The following is a 19,624-nucleotide window of genomic DNA, read 5'->3' on the forward strand; positions in this document are numbered from 1 at the left end:
GTAACTCCCGGATACCGTAGGAGTGCTTTGGGTATACCAAAGGTCACAACGTAACTGGGTGACTATAAAGGTATACTACGGGTATCTCCGAAAGTGTCTGTTGGGTTGACACGGATCAAGACTGGGATTTGTCACTCCGTATGACGGAGAGGTATCACTGGGCCCACTCGGTAATGCATCATCATAATGAGCTCAAAGTGACCAAGTGTCTGGTCACGGGATCATGCATTACGGTACGAGTAAAGTGACTTGCCGGTAACGAGATTGAACGAGGTATTGGGATACCGACGATCGAATCTCGGGCAAGTAACATATCGATTGACAAAGGGAATTGTATACGGGGTTGCTTGAATCCTCGACATCGTGGTTCATCCGATGAGATCATCATGGAGTATGTGGGAGCCAACATGGGTATCCAGATCCCGCTGTTGGTTATTGACCGGAGAGTCGTCTCGGTCATGTCTACATATCTCCCGAACCCGTAGGGTCTACACACTTAAGGTTCGGTGACGCTAGGGTTGTAGGGATATGTATATGCAGTAACCCGAATGTTGTTCGGAGTCCCGGATGAGATCCCGGACGTCACGAGGAGTTCCGGAATGGTCCGGAGGTAAAGAATTATATATAGGAAGTGCTATTTCGGCCATCGGGACAAGTTTCGGGGTTATCGGTATTGTACCGGGACCACCGGAAGGGTCCCGGGGGTCCACCGGGTGGGTCCACCTGCCCCGGGGGGCCACATGGGCTATAGGGGGTGCGCCTTGGCCTACATGGGCCAAGGGCACCAGCCCCAAGGGCCCATGCGCCTAGGGTTTCACAAAAGGGAAGAGTCCCAATAGTGGAAGGCACCTCCTAGGTGCCTTGGGGGGGAGGGAAACCTCCCTGGCCACCGCCCCCCTAGGAGATTGGATCTCCTAGGGCCGGCGCCCCCCCCCTTTGGCCCTCCTATATATAGTGGGGGAAGGAGGGCTCTTCATACACGCCTTTGGTTGCCTCCTTCTCCCTCTCCAACACCTCCTCCTCCTCCATAGTGCTTAGCGAAGCCCTGACGGAGTACTGCAGCTCCATCACCACCACGCCGTCGTGCTGCTGCTGGAGCCATCTTCCTCAACCTCTCCTTCCCCCTTGCTGGATCAAGAAGAAGGAGACGTCATGCTAACCGTACGTGTGTTGAACGCGGAGGTGCCGTCCGTTCGGCGCTAAGATCTCCGGTGATTTGGATCACGTCGTGTTCGACTACATCATCCCCGTTCTTTGAACGCTTCCGCTCGCGATCTACAAAGGTATGTAGATGCATCCGATCACTCGTTGCTAGATGAACTCATAGATGGATCTTGGTGAAACCGTAGGAAATTTTTTGTTTTCTGCAACGTTCCCCAACAAGGAGGTCGGTCGAATATGCAAGCCATGAGACACAGTAAATCGAATGTAGTGCAAGATGCGCATAACAACAGACCAATGAGTGTCACGGGGTTGACAACAAAAGAAATATCTGGTCTCGTGATCGTCAAGTACTGAAGACCACCAACAACACTCCTATACTCCGTCGCATCAGCAGAGGACAGAAGCTCACCATCAACAACAGTGATATTGTCAGTGGTAGACATCGGTGTACTTGCCGGTTTGCACTTAAGCATCCCAGCCCGCTGCAAGAATGAAATCGCATAGCACTCGCCATGGGAGGTACATAGTATTTTTGCTTTTTTGCATTGTGGCATTTCAATATTACATTCTCCTTTTCCAATTTGGAGTTTGTTTTTCTTCTGGTTTTTATTATTTTTCTGGTTTCTGACGCCTTTGTAGTTGGTGGCTGGAGTGGACATAGAAACCGATGAACTGAAAAAGGAACCGATGCCGAAACCCAATAATTTATCATTTTTCAAATGCTTGATCACCATTTTTCAAATAGTTATTCAACATTGTTTTTAAAATGCTTGATTAACATGTTTACATACATGATAAAAAATTCATCATTTTTTTAGTACATGGTGACATATTCTCTATACACATTTAACATTTTTCAAATTCTTGATCACCATTTTTCTAATACTTATTCAACATTTTTTCAAATGTTTGATTAACATGTTTATATACATGATAAAAAATCATAATTTTTTAATACATGGTCAACATTGTTTCTATACACATTTAACATTTTTCAAATACTCGATCACCATTTTTCAAATACTTATTCAACATTTTTCCAAATGATTGATTGACATGTTTATATACATGATAAAAAAGACTCATCATTTTTTCAATACATGCATGGTCAACATTTTTACTATACACATTTAACATTTTTCAAATGCTTGATCACCATTTTCAAATACTTATTCAATTTTTTTTTCAAATGCTTGATTAACAATGTCTATATACATGATCAAGCAATTTCATCAAATTTTTAATACATGGTCAACATTTTCCTATATACATTTAACATTTTTCAAAAACTTTATCACCATTTTCCAAATACTTATGATTTTTTTTCAAATGCTTGATTAACATTTTTTAATACATTATCAAATTTTTATATATACATTTTTCATATACATGATAAACATTTTATACACATTTAACATTTTTCAAATGGTTGATAAACATTTTTCAAATGTTTTTTAGAGTTATTTTTTGTAATATATATATTTATAATATTTTAATGTATGTACAGAATTGAAATAATAAAGCAAAAAAGTGAAACAGAGAAGGTAAAAAAAACGGAAAATAGGAGGCTGCTGCCTCCTGCGCTCTGGCCCAACTCAGTCTCCCCTTCAGCAAGGGTTCCTACCTCTTTCGCTGAAGGCGAGACATAGGAGAGGGGAGCCCTTGTACCAAAGCGGAACTCGTAGAAAAATATGACCAAGCCTGGGAACATCGCCAGACCCACAAAGATTGCGGCCCCCAGAAAACAGCCCATCAGAGGTCGGGGTGCAAACAATAACACACAAGAGTGGAAAAAAGAGGCAATAACAGGGATACCACACGTCCACACAGCAAAGAGCGTCCAGCAAGGCGTGCGATCGCTTCTAGTATAAACTAATACTGATTATAATTGAGCCTGCAATAGCACAATATAAGTTGGTCAAGATAATTAGAACACACAACTAAACTATTACTCCCTCCGGCTCATAATGTAAGACATTTTTTGACACTAGTCTAGTGTCAAAAAACGTCTTACATTATGGGACGGAGGGAGTATTATTGTTCTGGAACTGAGAGACTCCTCTGGCTTGTGCATCGATTGATGCATAATCCGTCTTTTATCGCGGTGTTTTCAATTCAGGACACAGTCATACAATTATATACTACCTCCGTTTCAGTTTACAAGTCTTACGCATATACCTAGATTATCAATTTTATCATCTTAATATAAACCATATAACACAAAAATTATACGGTTTGAAAATATAACATCTGAAGTTTATATTGATATATTTTTTGTAATATATGACTTGTATTATGTTGGTCAAATTGACGATCTAGGGACACGCACACGCCCTGTAAACTGAGAGAGAGGTAGTAGTAAACAAATACTGAAAGAAAGAGAAACAAAACAAAAGCCATGATGACACAAAAATGTCATGTCGAAGCGATCAACACCAACAGAGCACCAACCAGCACCACCGCCCTTGGCAACAGATGGAGATCACTTGAATGTGAGGCCGGACCCTCTAAGGGTATCCTCGATGATGGTGTCAAAGCGTTGCCCCATCTCCGGCGTCATATTGTTCACCCAATCTCCGGCCACCCCTTTCCTGAAGAAGGTTTCATGTGCGAAACTGAAAACCTTTCCGTCGTATGAGCCTGCCATGTTGGCGCCTTGGCCTTTGAGCTTATCAAAACTGCAGAGCTTCACAATGTCCGCCGGTATCCCGGCCGCCTCATCGGCGTGTGAGAATGGCTGCCCGATGAACCGCGCCAGCTCCCTGACGTGGCTGACCGGGTCGATGAGCATGTCTTCGTACCTCAGGAAAAGGACATTGTCCGGGCTGGTCTTGCTTGCGCTCCAGTAGCCGATGAGGTGGTCCCATATGGGGCCATTGGGGGTCTTCCCCTCGCAGGCAGAGTTGAACAGGTCATCAAACGTGAAAGGACGAACACCTTTGAGAAAATGCCACAAGGAAACAAGCATATCCTTGGGGTCCCTGCATACAACGTTAGAGTTAGATCCATGAGCAACTCGCCTTCATTTGCTTGTAGTTAATTATGCACTCCCTCTGTAAAAAAAAAATATAAGAGCAGGTATATTGATCTAAACGCTTTTATATTTTTTAGGGAGGGAGTTGTTGAGAGATTGCCGACCACGCGGTAGGTCGCAGGTCGCCTACACTGGTTATTGGCATGAATGATATTTCAGTAAAGTAAATCAGGCAATTTCATGGAGTTGTGCACGTTGACGGTGTGACGCAACAACATGCCGAAATTCATGGGAGAACAAGTAGAGGAAACAGTTTATACTTGCCAAACAAAAACAAAAACATTTACCTGCAGATGAAGACGATTTTGCAGTCGGGGTTATCAGTAACGGAGGCAGGCAGCAAGGAATGATGCATGTGCGTGTGCATGAGCCGAGGCGACGGCAGCGCCTCAAGCCTGGCGTCCTGCCCGGCGGTGAACAGCTCATCCATGAAGGGGACGCACTCGTGCGGGTTCATGCGGAGGAGCGGGTGCTGCGCGTCGGTGGGCGGGTAGGCGCCCCGCGCCATGGTGGCGAACGCCAGCGCCTTGAGCCAGGTCGTGCCGCACTTGGCCGGGCTCGCGAGGAGCACGTCGCCGGGGCGTGGCGTGAAGCGTCGCTGGAGAGAGATGAACGCCGTGACTCTTTCTTGGATCACCCAGGAGCCACGGTATTAGCGCAGGACCATGCCTAGCGCGGTGCTGCTGGGCAGGCCGGAGACGATGTCCTCGTACTCTTCGGGTGTGGAGCTGTGGCCATCGACGGCGGTGGCGACGTCCTTGAATGGGACGGGACCGACGAGGCACGATGCGCTTAGAGCAGCCATAGACAACTGCCTACCAGGTGAGTGGCTCTAATCTAATCTAGAGGATCCCGCCCTCTCATCGTAGACTCGTAGTGTGTGGATATCTTATCTCGAGTTTTGTGCTGTCGGTGTCTCAGCTCATGGTACTGCTTCATTGGCCCAAAACATAAAGAAACAAGCTGGGGCGGAGAGGATGAGCGGGAGAGGATTGGTTTGGGCATCTCCAATCTCGCCCACTCTCAAACCGCTTGTAACTGTTTGGACTCGCGTCCGGACATGTTTTATCATTCAACATGGTCTTCTGTCACTTTGTTCGGCGGTCCGGACGTCATATTTGCCGGAAACCGGCGAGGACCTTTACGGGCATATGGACCGCTACCATGTAGGTGTTCTATCACCCAACCCATTCAAAAACCCTCCTGCATCTCCTGCCTTTCTATTCAACGCACACGCTGATTCTCGTGCTGTATAAGGGCCGATGCAGAGCACACGCTAAAATTGTTGCTGCGCGATGCGACTGGACGAGAGGGTGACGTTGATTGACGCGACCTCTCAGGGATGCCGCTTCAATGCGCACGCAACGTCTCGAGGAACCAACTTTAGCCGTTGAGCCGCATTGAAGCAGGCTGGTCGTCTGTTTGCCTGGCCCTGGCCGTGGCTATTCAAGCCCATTGCCGGCGCCGTCCACAATGCACTCTCCATTCCACATTGCAGTGCACCTCAGTCGGTCCCCTCTTCTTCTACCAATCCTGCAACGAGCAAGTCTTGGGCCTCGGTGCCTGCGGGCGGCGGCTCCAGAGGATCGTGACGATGCCACCCATCAATTATGTTGAACATGCCAGTTTTTAATGCCTAACCCATCAATATTTTTTGGTTTGCAAACATTTACTCCAAGCGATAATGCATTAAGCTCCAGAACGTGTGTCTTCTACCGCCCAAAAGAAGACTCTATGGATAGCATTGATACTTTTCAAAACCTTTCAAGGGATTTGGATGATCGACGATATGTAGTATGTTAAAAGGGAGTCTATGACAGTGGTAATTAGGATGAGACAATCACCTTAACCTAGAAGTTTAGCGCGCCAATATTTTTTTGAACATCAGTACAGACACAAGATCTCATATACACGTGCATACACTCACCCTATCCCTATGAGCACCTCTGAAAGACTGAGCTGTCATATTATCTTGAAATTTACGAAGTCGCCGTAGGCACCTCGTCGTCGAAGGAAACGTCTCCTCTCACTGAATGCGCATCGTCGGAAATCCTGAAATAAATCTAGAAATAAATGCGAGCATCAGGATTTGATCCTGATGGACGAAGATACCACAGTTTCTCTAACCATCCAACCATAGATTGGTTTGCTTTAGCGTGTCAACCAGAGAGGAATGTTTTGCAACATTGAAGTATAGGAACGAAAGCATCAGATGGTGGGCGTAATTGTGAGAGTGGAAGGTTCAGCCGTGTAGGTAGGTTTTGTGAGAAGGAAATGATAATGGGACGGTCTATTTAATAGGTACTTGAAAAAAAAAATTTAATCAGTCACTTTTTTTCTGACCATCAGATCAATATTTAATGACCATTTAAGATAGATAGTTAGGTCGTTGTTTTCCGGTGAACCTGTACCCCCACACGCCTAAGATAAATAGTGAGGCTGCTTCTTCTCGGACAAGGTCCGGCCTCCCCATCTCGCACGCTCGGGAAGAAGAAGAAGTGAACGACAGGAAAAAAAGATCAAGCACAGGCAAGAGGTTTAGCAAAATTGAAAGACAATGTATCCCATTGTGTTGATTTGTGACTAACTTTGCCAAACGCTGCCACACTAAAGGTTAGGCAAAATTGACCAAGTTAGATGAGTGTTTAGTTCAAGCCATATTTTAGGCAAGCCATACTACGGCACCAAATGGCATACACACAAAAAGTATGACAAAATTTCCTTAGACTTGCCAACTTGTGACTTTCATTTTGATGTACTAACCTTAGGGCAAGCTTGACAAAATATATGGCAAAATATGATAATGCAAGGCCTAGAATCAAACAGCCGCCCCGTAGTTTGCCATGCTCGGGTCTGTGTGAAGGATGGCAAAGGGAAAAGTGTGGAGCGTTCAGAGTTGTTTTCGGTCCCGCCAGTTTGAACTGCGTCCACTGAAGTCCTCGCCTTGTGGAGCAGAGGAGGTTCCCGCAGCCGCCCAACCATCTTTTTCCCCTTGCCCGCCCCATTTCTCTGACCGCGTCACCGCCGCCCGCGGAACCCCGCGCATCCCCCGAGCCCTCGGCGACACGCTGCCCGGTGGGGAGGGGAAGCTTCTGGATCCTGGAGCCGGCGCCCCCGTCGCGCGGGAGCACGCCACCGCCGCGTGAGGTTCGCCGGAAGCCTAGCCCAAATGTCAGATCCGAGTTGGAATTTTGGATTTTCCAAGGTAAAATTCGAAAGTATTCAACTCAGAATTCTGTGTCGCGAACCAGCTCAGAACTTGGTAAAATCAAACTGCAAGAGGGGGAAAATCTCGAATTCGAGATCTGAGATGAGAGGCGGGGAAGAAGATGGTTTTATCTTCACACAAGTCTGTCCTTCCAAGTTTATATGACTGCAGAGCCAATTTCAAGCAGGAATTTGAATGGCTTATTTGCAGCTAAGAGGAACAAATACTCTTCATTTGTGGCTTGGGTCCTGGCTTTTCGTTGATAATAGTCTAGCTTTTAGCCTTTGCTGTGGCCTGCTTCAGTCAACCTTACTCTCATCACAGTCTCTCTAGGCTTATCTCTTTCTCTGTTTTAGTCTTTTGTACATACTTTTGAAATTATTACAGTAGTAAAAATACGCAGTAGGGATAACTATATAATGTGGCGCATCTGATCTCAGGGATGCGCTCGTGCGTTTGACAAAAGTGCAGTGAGGTGTCGCCTTCGCCGTCTCACTCAAAAATCCACCAAGAATCCCCACTGTAGATTTGTAGTAGCGGTTTTTCTTCTAACGTGCATCATTGTTGAAGACTTCGAGTACCATTTGAGAATGCCTTGTCAGCAGTGATTTGGTCTAGATCCTTGCTGTCCATTCATTATACGCTGAAAGATGAATCTCGACTTTGACATCCTACATTTCATATTTGATGAACTAATGATAGTAGAGTTTAGCATTTTGATAAAAAAAAACATCAGTTTGACTGACGGCTCCCAACCATACACGTAGCTACTTCCTGTTATGGAGAACCGTGTGCCTCAGGGTCAGCTAATCAAATCATCCTTGTATATGTATGCCATTTTCTTCACCGGGGGCTGGCACACGAAAGAGGCGTAATGGGTATGCCCTGCTTCCCCATTTTCATCCTCCTGTTCTTGTTTCCTTTCAGCAAATCTGACGATCAACTGACACAGGGGAAGCCACTCTCCCCTGGTGATCTGCTCGTCTCCAAGGATGGCGTCTTCGCTCTCGGCTTCTTCTCCCCCGCCAACTCCAACAGGAGCCTATATGTTGGAATTTGGTTCTACAACATCCCGGAGAGCAGCCGCGCCATCGTATGGGTTGCCAACCGCGACAGCCCGGCCACCACCGCTTCACCCGCGACACTCGCCATCAGCGTCAAGTCCGACCTAGTGCTGTCGGATTCTGAAGGCCGCATGCTTTGGATGACAAAGAACAACATCACGGCCGATGAAGACGCGAGAGCCTCTGCGGTGCTGCTCGACACGGGGAACTTGGTCCTCCGGTCTCCGAACGGCACAGTCGTATGGCAGAGCTTCGATCACCCGACCGACACCATCCTCCCGGGCATGAGATTTCTGCTGAGCTACAAGGGCAGTGTGGTGGGCCGCCTTGTCGCTTGGAAGGGCCCGGATGACCCATCCGTAGGAGACTTCTCGTTCGGTCTGGACCCAGACTTGGGCATGCAGATGGTCACTTGGAACGGAGCCAAGCTGTACTGCCGCATCAGCGTTTGGAACGGCGCATCGGTGTCCGGTGGCACATACCCTGGCAACAACAGCTCCGTCGTGTACCAGACCATTGTCAACACAGGGGACAGGTTCTACCTAATGTACTCGGTCTCCGACGACTCACCGTACGCGCGCATCATGCTCGACTACACCGGCACCATGAGGCTCCTCACCTGGAACAGCTACTCCTCATCATGGATAGCCACATCCGAGCGCCCCTCCGGCGGTTATGGTGTCTATGGCTCGTGTGGCCTGTTTGGCTACTCTGACTTCACGGGGGCCACCCCCACATGCGAGTGCTTGGATGGGTTTGAGCCTGATCCAATGAATTCCTCGAGAGGGTGCCGGAGAGTGGAAGCGCTGAAGTGTGGCAGCAAAAATCATTTTCTGCGCTTGTCCGGAATGAAGGTGCCTGACAGGTTCTTGCACATCCGAAACAGAAGCTTTGACCAGTGCGCGGCGGAGTGCAGCGGCAACTGCTCGTGCACAGCGTATGCTTACGCCAACCTCAGCAGTGCAGGCACTCTGGGGGATCAGACAAGGTGCTTGGTTTGGACAGGGGAGCTTGTCGACACGTGGAAGACCAACAACTATGGCGAGAACCTGTACATTCGCCTTGGGGACTCTCCTGCTGGTATGGACGACATTACTGTTTCGGATCAATAGTTTTTCTTTTGTTTACTTGGATGCACAAGAACTTTTTTTTAATCATCCAGCAGAGATAAGTACTCCCTCCGTAAAGAAATATAAGAGCGTTTAGATCACTAAAGTAGTGATCTAGCGTTTAGATCACTAAATAAATATACTTTAGTGATCTAAACGCTCTTATATTTTTCTACAGAGGGAGTACAAAACAGGGAAATTTTAGACATGGGACTGTAGGCGAACATACTACTCGTCCCTGATGCCACTACATAATTAGCCAGTTCCTTTTGTCTATGCAGAGTCAGGAAATGACCAAGTATTTATTTTATTCACGAAAGGGCAAACAGCTTGCCTTTTCATTTATCATAGAGCTCTGTTATACAGGGAAACTGCAAGTATTTTGTACTACTGCACCCTCAGTTTTACCACATGCCTAGCAGTACCGCTCGAGGGGTTACTGAAATTAAGAATACCTAGGTACACAGATCAGTCATGGTACTTCATGCAAGTAACTAAATCTATACTCTTGCAAGTTATGTTTGATGCAGTAAATTCTGTTGTGATACATTTCAGCAGTTCAGAAAAATAGCAATTTAGTGAAGATTGTGCCACCGGTTGTAGCATGCCTGCTACTACTCACGTGCATAGCCATTGTCTGGAAATGTGAGTAGAAAGATAGAGCAATAATTACCTTCCTTTCCTTCATACCAAGCTATTCTTTAAGTTCTAATCAGTTAAGTGCCAATGTCAATCAGCAGGGGTACGGCGGAAGAAGGAAATCAAGAAGAAACTGATGCTACGATACTTGGGTGCTTCTAGTGATCTTGGAGGCAAAAATTCAGATTTTCCGTTTGTTAGTTTTGAAGATATTGTGGCCGCAACGGATAATTTCTCCGACTCCAATATGCTTGGAATGGGAGGTTTCGGCAAAGTTTACAAGGTAACACTAAGCTTAATTAACATTGGCAAGTAGGGTACAATATGTCCGCCAGAATTGTGGTCTGATTTTGTAAATATGTTTTTTTATTTCCTTCTAATTGACATTTGACACCATAATGGTCCTGTCAATCTATTCAAATTATCTTCAGTCTAATATGCCAAAAAACGCAGTAGGTTTCAGTGGAGAAAAAAAGTTGTGGCTTTCATTGTTTCTCAGTTCAGAATGATGGAATTAAGCACCTCACAAAAATGTATACAATTATGTAGGGAATACTGGAAGATGACAAGGAAGTTGCTATCAAAAGGCTTGGCAGTGGTTCTGGGCAAGGTATAGAGGAATTCAGAAATGAAGTGACTCTAATTGCCAAATTGCAGCACAGAAACCTAGTTAGACTTCTTAGTTGCTGCATTCATGATGATGAGAAGTTATTGATCTATGAATACATGCCTAACAAAAGCCTGGATTCCTTCCTTTTCGGTATATTCCGACTTCTGATCTCATGTTGCACAAAATTCTCAATGTTGACCATAAACTGTTTTTTTGTTCAGATTCTGAAAGAATATGCATGATGACTAACAATTTGTTTTATTGATCTGTTCATGCTGCAAGATAATACAAGAAAAGATGTCCTTGATTGGATGATACGGTTCAAAATAATTAAAGGGGTGGCAAGAGGCCTTCTTTATCTCCACCAAGATTCAAGATTAACAATAATTCATAGAGATCTTAAAGCAAGCAACATCTTGTTGGACAATGAAATGAATCCTAAAATATCAGACTTTGGTATGGCAAGGATATTTGGTGGAAACCAGCAGCAAGGAAACACTATTAGAGTTGTTGGAACATAGTAAGTAATTCATGTGCTGAGCAGTGTCTATGATATTGTTCAATCTTAGGGATAGAATCAAGTTGGCAGGGATGAACACCTTTACTCCCATTGCCTGGTATATTTTTGGTTTAGTTAAGTTCAACTTGTGTTCTCAATGCTAGTGAAATGCTTTGATGAGTTTAGTTGGGTACTATTTTCTATATATTAAATTCAAAAACTAAAGGCTGTTGTTAAAAAGTGAGGACAGTTATGAGAAAATTTTGAATAATTAGCCAGATTTGTCGGATATCTTTGCTTCGCTGCCCTGTCGGATGAAAGTTATGAAATTAGAATCTTATGTTTGTTCAGAGATTCAGTAATTTAGGATGAGCTTAGTTAAGAGCACTTTCACTTTTGTACTTTAATCTCTATTATCTTTGCAATTGCTAATTCCAATTTAAATCCCCCAAAGCCACGGATCTTCAGTCGTGTTTGATTAGGATGTTCCATGCAAGTCATGAAAGAGATAGATGGTTTTGGATAAGTGTAAAACTAGACTATTTAATAGTGTGACCAAACTGCCCCTTAGTAAGACCCACACTATTTTCTTTAAAAGGTGCACTGAGGCAAACTTAATGTTTAAACAGCGGTTACATGTCTCCAGAATATGTGATGGGTGGCGCCTTTTCTGTTAAGTCGGACATCTACAGCTTTGGTGTTCTTCTCTTGGAGATTGTAAGTGGCTTGAAGATCAGCTCACCTCAGCTCATAATGAACTTCCCAAACCTTACAACTTATGTAAGTATCATGGAATGCTTGAACCTGGTGACCTAAACAAAACTAGAGTTAATTGGTTGAAACTTGAATTTATTCATCAGGCGTGGAGATTATGGGAAGGTGGAAATGCAATGGAACTGGCGGACTCAACAATTGCTGGTAGCTGTCCAATTCATGAAGTTCTACGATGCATTCACGTGGGACTCTTGTGTGTTCAACACCATTCAGATGCTAGGCCACTCATGTCATCAGCTGTGTTTATGTTGGAGAATGAAATAGCTTTGCTTCCAGAGCCAGAGCAACCTGCATATTTTGCAGCAAGAAATCAGGAAAATGGACATACCAGGGAAAACATGGATAATTCACAAAATACCATGAGTATCACAACACTAATAGGGCGTTAGATGTTTAATGCCAGCTTATACCATATATTGGAACCCCATAATAGGTGTAAACTCTCTAATTTACTGCACATAAATTGTGGTTTTCAGCATAGTGGTGGTTGTAACCTCTGTTAGTTTATCGCATGTGAAGTACCGAAGTGGACTTTACTGTGTATGAAGAAAATGTGGATAATGCATTATTACTGAAGGTTTATATTGTTTCTCATTTCAGACAAGGTGTTTCTATTCAGATATGCTTGTGTGTTATCTTCATTTGTTAAGAATAAGGTTTCCATCATAGCATGCATCTCAGTATGCCCTGCATTATACCTTTACCCTGAGATTGCTTGCTGCTTTTTTTTTTTTCAAAATAAAGGCTAAAAATCCAACCTCAGTGTATGACCAAGTGCCATCATTAACAGGATACTCCGCCCATATTTGGGGGAAATATGTAAACACCTTTCAAAATTACATGAACAAAATTTCCCACGTGCATATTTTTTAAATATATTAATATTTGTTTTGGGAGTATATGAATATATTTTTCGTGTGCAGGAATTTTTTTTAGGGTCCCGATAACCGCCACACGTGTGGTGTATCGGGTAGTTGTGCCACACGCCTCGTGTGGCATGGACAGCAACCAGCCCACACACCTACGTGTGGGCAAAACAACTAATGCCCACACACATCTTTTTTTCCCTCCTGAACCCTCTCACACGCGTGCGTGTGGGCGAAGTTGATAACGCCCACACGCCCGTATGTCAGGCCTCGTACCCTTCTGGTCCTGCACGCGACGCGTGACGCCCACCGCGCGCCCGCAGTTGCCATGGTCCAAACCCTCGTCCATATTCGTTTATCTGCAGTTGCCATGTCGCTGAACTACGGTTGCCATGTCGAACAACTGCAGTTGCCATATATGGTCTGATCTAATGTAGTTGCCATGATTTCATAACTTTAGGAGTTGCCACATACTAACACTAGGCAGTTGAGAGAGTTGCCATGTGCTCACAAGCATGCTAGGGCAGTTGCCATGTAATAAGGAAGAGTTGCCATCTGCTTACGTGCACGTTAGGGCAGTTGCCATGTACGTGCACGTTGGGGCAGTTGCCATGTACCATGCAAAAACACATGGCAACTCGGTAAAAGACAGTTGCCATCTGCTTACGTGCACACTAGGCAGTTGCCGTGTACCCTGCAAAAACACATGGCAACTCAGATAAAAAAAGAGAGTTGCCACCTGCTTACAAAGCACACTAGAGGCAGTTGCCATGTGCGCTGCAAAAACACATGGCAACTAGCAGCTTACGTGTGGGAGAGGAGACGGGCGTGTGGGCAAGATGGCAAATGCCCACACACCAGTCCTTGTGCGTGACTGAAAACTGGTGTGTGGGTGAACTGCTAAACGCCCACACACTGGCCCCTCCGTGTGGTAAAACGGATGTGTGGGCGAACTATGTCACACACCACACACACGCCTTGTCCTACGTGGCATAGAAAAATCAGTCAGATTGTGTCAAGATTCGTGCATATAGTACTGGACGGTGATGGATGCGTGTGGTCGAGATGGTCAACGCCCACACATGTGGGCGTTAACATTTCCGTTTTTTTAACGTGAGACAAATATTATATATATATTCAGATATATTATAATTTTATATTTGTTTACGTAAACTGTCTCACTTTAAACTAAAATTTAGATGAAATTATTTTAAAAACTTATTAAGAAAAGAAAATATTTTTTGATTCTTTATGGAAAAGACACATTAATGGGCCGCGCTGGCGGCGAGCTTTGAGCGGTGCCAAGCCCCTAAGTAAACTTGCAGCCCACTTGGCAGCCCACAAGAAAGCAAGTAGCGGCCATTTGCGTTCGCCGGCTCGCCGCAGTCCCCCCACTGCCGCCGCCGGCTCGCCCCAGTCCCCACTGGCGCCGCTGGTCCGCCAATCATGGCGCCACCGCCATATGCGTCTCCGGCGCGTCGTCTCCCCTGCCTGCCCCTCTCATTCCAGGTGGCCATAGCAAGCGGCCGGCACCTCATCGCGCCGTCGCGGCCACCCTCCCCTAATTTCCCCCGCCTGTCGCGCTCGCCGTCGGTACGTGCTCATCCCACCCACTCGAGTTGACAAATTCGGATGCTGCCTGATAATTTTTCCTTCTGAAGCAACGGGCCGGTGCCGCCTGATAAGGGGACAGTGTGCCCGCACGTCGCCGGGACGACCCCGCCGGAGCTCCATCTGACGGTAACCCGTTCCTGAGCAGTTAGCACACACCTTTCGTCCAACATGTACTTCCCACGCTTCCTGCCAGAGAGCGGCGAGTCGTCAAAGATGTTGAGATCTGGACATTAATTTCTGCACCATCCTGTTGCAGTGTTGCGTCAGGTTGTCTGGTGGCCTGGCTGTGTGAGATCCAAGTCCCCGGACTATTGCTACCATGGCGCATTTATGCCGACGAGGACTGCGATGGGACTCCGGTCACCCGATGGTTGCGAGTCGACCACGGTTTCTTGGCGTGTTTGATACAATCAACACATCCATGGCTTTGACATGGAGCATTTCTAGGTCCTTTAATTCCCCACAAAGACCAGCAGCAGTTTCCTATCCTGCAACCAAGCTAATCCAAAGCATTTTTTTCATACAATCTCCTTGTTTTGCTCTTCACAAACATACAGGCATGACTCTGCTCCCCTTTTTTATCCTTCTATTATCGATTTGCTTCTGCAAATCCGATGACCGTCTTACACCTGCGAAGCCACTCTTGCCTGGCGACAAGCTCGTCTCCAACAATGGCATCTTTGCTCTTGGTTTCTTCTCCCCTGAAAACTCCACCGCAAACTCATATGTAGGCATATGGTACCACGACATCCCGGAGCGGACGTATGTGTGGGTGGCCAACCGCGACAACCCAATCGGCAGCGGTTTGTCTGGGAAGTTGGTTCTCACCAACAGCTCTGACCTTGTCTTGTCAGATTCCAAGGGCCGTATCCTTTGGATGACGACGAACAACGTCACCGCCGGAGGTGATGGGGCTGTGGCGCTGCTGCTCGAGGCAGGGAACTTTGTCGTCCAGTTGCAGAATTTCACGCAGGTATGGCAGAGCTATGATCACCCGACTGACACCATCCTCCCCGGCTTCAAGTTATGGGCGAACTACAAGACCCACACAGCAGTGCGCATCGTTGCTTGGAAGGGTTCTCAAGACCCATCCACCGGGAAATTCTTCCTCAGTCGTGACCCCAGCACGGGCCTACAGATCCTCACCTGGCGGGGGACAAGCAAGTACTGGCGCAGCGGACTGTGGAATGGTGCAGAAGCTTCGGACAAGAACGGATACATGTGGTCCCAGAACGTCGATGACGGGGAGATCATCTACTCGACGTACAACACCGGCAACAGCTCCTCCCGGAGATCGCACTGGAAGCTGGACTACACGGGCGACTTGATGCTCAGGATCTGGAGTGGCCAGTCATGGGTGGTTCTGTTCAAGCGCCCAGATGATGGCTGCCGCCAATACGGCTCGTGTGGTCCCTTTGGCTACTGTGACATGCTCACCAGGGTGTGCAGGTGCCTTGATGGGTTCGAGCCAGTGGACGGCTTCAGTGCCAACTTCTCCAGAGGATGCGTGAGAAAGGAGGCGCTGACATGTCATGGCTACCATTTCTCAGCCTTGCCTGGGATGAAGGTGCCTGACAAGTTTGTGTATGTGAGGAGCAGAAGCTTCGAGGAGTGCACTGCTGAGTGTGAGCGTAACTGCTCCTGCACTGCGTACGCTTACGCCAACTTGAGCAGTATTGTCGCAACCGGTGGCCCATCAAGATGCTTGGTCTGGACAGGGGAGCTTGTTGACTTAGAGAAGACAGGCGTACTTGGTGGCAACCTGTACCTTCGGCTTGCTGGTTCTCCTGGTATGTATATTGTTCCATACTTCCATGGTTGCTTTAATTCTTTTAGCCTGCAGTAATAGTCTGCTTGTCAAACTACGAACACCAGCCTTTCCTACCCGGGACTTATAGTTGTTATTATCGAATAAACTCATCAGTTAGCATTTCATTCAGAATTGTGTCGGTAGGCTATTTTTCCATCTCACACACTTGTAACACTGCACTAGTTAGCAGGGCCGGTCCTGACTTTTCCGAGGCCCGGGGCGAGCTTCAAAAGTGGGCCCCATGAAGAAAGACATTTCTTTTTGAAAGACATAGTCAATAATTTCATTCATACTGATATATATCACAAAAGTTTATCGGACTTCAAACATCTAACTAAACAACAGTACCAAGAATTCATTAGCAAATACGATCTCATAATACACCAGGGACATGGTAAATTTTAGCAAACAACCAACAAAGCTTTTTAGGTTATACGTATACTGCAGGAAAGGAGGGGGGACAGCTGAATCGTTGGAGGAGAAAAGTAGAAATTGAACTAGCCAATTCCAAACATCTTCGACCTCGCTCCATCCTCAATTTCGTGTTTGAGAAACCTGTATAGAAAGACCAACTAGTGAGCTAAAATTACATAATTGAGTACAAAGATCAAATGGAAAACAGACTGAAAAGTTACTAGAACTTTTTGAGGCGGTGTCCATCCTAGTTGCAAAGCAAACATAACTGATGTGGTTCGGCTGGCCCCCCCTGCGGCTGCTCATAGGATGGGACGTACTTATAGGTAGCGTGCTGCAGAAAAAAAAAAGAGAAATCCATAAGGCACGAGTAGTAGTGATGAAAAATTTAAGGGTGATCAACGGAACCAGTCATAATCATTGCTAGGTGCTTCGGAAGAGGAGCAGAACGGAGAACGAGAAGACAGACGCGGGGAGATCGATGGAATCAGTCATAATCGATGGAATCCGAACTCTACTTGAAGAAACGATTGGCTGAACAATAAAACAATGGGCTGTATAGCGTACGTACCACACAGGTTGGGGCCCCTCATCAGGTGGGGCCCTAGGGCGTCGCACTTCTTGCCCCTACCCAGGGCCCGCCATGCTAGTTAGCCAAGTTACTTTTGGTGTCTGCAAGTACTCATTTCTGAAACAAAATCTGTAACTATATTTGAGATACAAGATGCATTTTACTACCTTCTTTGGTATTATATGCAAGTAAATCGATATCTTGTACTCATTGAGAAAAAGGTAAATGTGTACTCTCACAAGCTATGCTTGAATCTTGATGCAGTACTCTTTTCATTATTTTCTTGACAGGACACAACAGGAAGAGTGGTGTCCGTGTGGTATTAAAGATTGCACTCCCAGTTATATCGTTCCTGGTGATACTCTCATGCATATATCTTGTCTGTATATGCAAGCTAAGAGGTAGAATAAGGGACTCCAGTTTCCTGTAATATGATGTTCATGTAATAGTGCTGAGTGGTTACGTTACTGATATTTCTGCAGGGAAACAAGCAAACAAAGAAAGCATGAAAAGACCGGCCCTGGAACAGTTTAGCACTTCGCAAGAAGTTTGGGATCAAAATTTGGAATTGCGCTCTATTAGGTTCGAAGACATCGCTGCTGCAACAAACAGTTTCCATGACACGAACGTACTTGGAAAAGGAGGGTTCGGCAAAGTCTATAAGGTTGTAAAAACACTTGACTTTGTCAATTAATTACAACATATAATTTCCTCCTTGTTAATTTGTTTCAATAATTATGAAATTACACAGGGAACACTAGAAAACGGAAAGGAAGTTGCTGTTAAAAGGCTTAGCAAGGGTTCTGAGCAGGGTATAGAGCATTTTATAAATGAAGTGGTTCTTATTGCCAAATTGCAGCATAAGAATCTAGTTAGACTTCTTGGCTGTTGTATTCATGAGGATGAGAAGTTGCTTATTTATGAATACCTGCCCAACAAAAGCCTAGACAAGTTTCTCTTTGGTATGTTCCAATCCCATTCTCTAGAAAGTAGTCTCTGAACGGCTAACTAGATGCCTTGCACTCATGTGCATACACATCTTGTTCTTTGGCAGATACTGCAAGGAAGTCTGTACTTGACTGGACAAGAAGGTTCAACATAATCAAAGGGGTAGCTAGAGGACTTATGTATCTCCACCAAGATTCGAGAACGACGATAATCCATAGAGACCTCAAACCAAGCAACATCCTGCTAGATGTGGAAATGAATCCAAAAATATCAGATTTTGGAATGGCAAGGATCTTTGGAGGCAACGAGCAACAGGAAAGTACCAGACAAGTTGTTGGGACTTAGTAAGTAACTCTTGCACTAGCTCTTTGTCTCAAAATTTTATTTATGCGCCTGAAATAACTCAAACTACACATATACATAAACAGCGGGTACATGTCGCCTGAGTATGCGATGGAGGGCATTTTTTCCATCAAGTCTGACAGCTACAGCTTTGGTATTTTGCTACTAGAGATTGTAAGTGGATTAAAGATCAGCTCACCTCATCATCTTGTGATGGACTTTTCAAACCTCATATCCTATGTAAGTGTTATGTACTGTGTTAAGAGATGCTTCAGATTCTGATAACTGAACCCAAATATAAATTACGAACTTCTCCGTGATGTTTCAGGCTTGGAACCTGTGGGCAGATGGAAGAGTGAGGGATTTCGTGGACGCGGCCATCACGGGGAGCTATTCGCTTGACGAAGTGTCCAAGTGCATCCATGTTGGGCTCTTGTGTGTCCAGGACAGCTCCAGTGCTAGGCCACACATGTCATCGGTCATTTCCATGCTCGACAGTGAAGCCATTCCTCGTGCACCGCCAGAGCAACCTGTGTATTTTGCACGGATAAACTACGAAACCACTGAAGCGATGGAAGACACGGAGAACTCTGCCAATGGCGTGAGCCTTACGGCGCTAGAAGGACGATGACTCCGTTAGCTGCTGCATGTATGTAACAAGAAGTAGGACAATTGAGTTGTCTCAAACTCTCAATAAGGCGCTGCTTGATAGGCAATGCTATTTGAGGGACCGCCCACCATGAGTAGATTATCCGACCAACACAAGGTGATATTGCACATATGTGGAGCGCCGCCATCCATGTCACCGGGTATAACTAATCTCCACCTTGTCATCACTTTGCTCATCTGAAACATCATATTAATTCTTCTTAGTTTATTTCTCTGTCTAGTCTAGTACTCCCTCCGATCCAAAAAAAAGTGTCATGACTTCAGTTCAGCTTTAATTCAAATTTGAACT

General features: G+C 45.7%; 1 protein-coding gene and 1 pseudogene across 1 annotated transcript; one reads left to right on the forward strand and one right to left on the reverse strand.

The window, feature by feature from the left end:
• Window positions 1-3,226: 3,226 nt before the first annotated feature.
• Window positions 3,227-5,111, reverse strand: LOC125540202 (annotated as a pseudogene).
• A 2,309-nt stretch (window positions 5,112-7,420) lies between these two features.
• LOC125538281 lies at window positions 7,421-19,538 on the forward strand. The gene is made up of 18 exons (XM_048701553.1): window positions 7,421-9,550; window positions 10,135-10,224; window positions 10,317-10,501; window positions 10,768-10,978; window positions 11,111-11,348; window positions 11,957-12,107; window positions 12,188-12,464; window positions 12,583-12,599; window positions 12,702-12,706; window positions 14,629-14,707; window positions 14,838-14,869; window positions 14,960-16,371; window positions 17,667-17,777; window positions 17,859-18,040; window positions 18,128-18,338; window positions 18,431-18,668; window positions 18,753-18,906; window positions 18,995-19,538. The coding sequence occupies exons 1-18, from the start codon at window positions 8,281-8,283 to the stop codon at window positions 19,295-19,297; spliced, it is 5,166 nt and encodes a 1,721-aa protein (XP_048557510.1). The 5' UTR covers window positions 7,421-8,280; the 3' UTR covers window positions 19,298-19,538.
• Window positions 19,539-19,624: the final 86 nt, after the last annotated feature.

This window comes from Triticum urartu, chromosome 2, assembly GCF_003073215.2.
Source record: "Triticum urartu cultivar G1812 chromosome 2, Tu2.1, whole genome shotgun sequence".
Taxonomy (NCBI): Eukaryota; Viridiplantae; Streptophyta; class Magnoliopsida; order Poales; family Poaceae; genus Triticum; species Triticum urartu.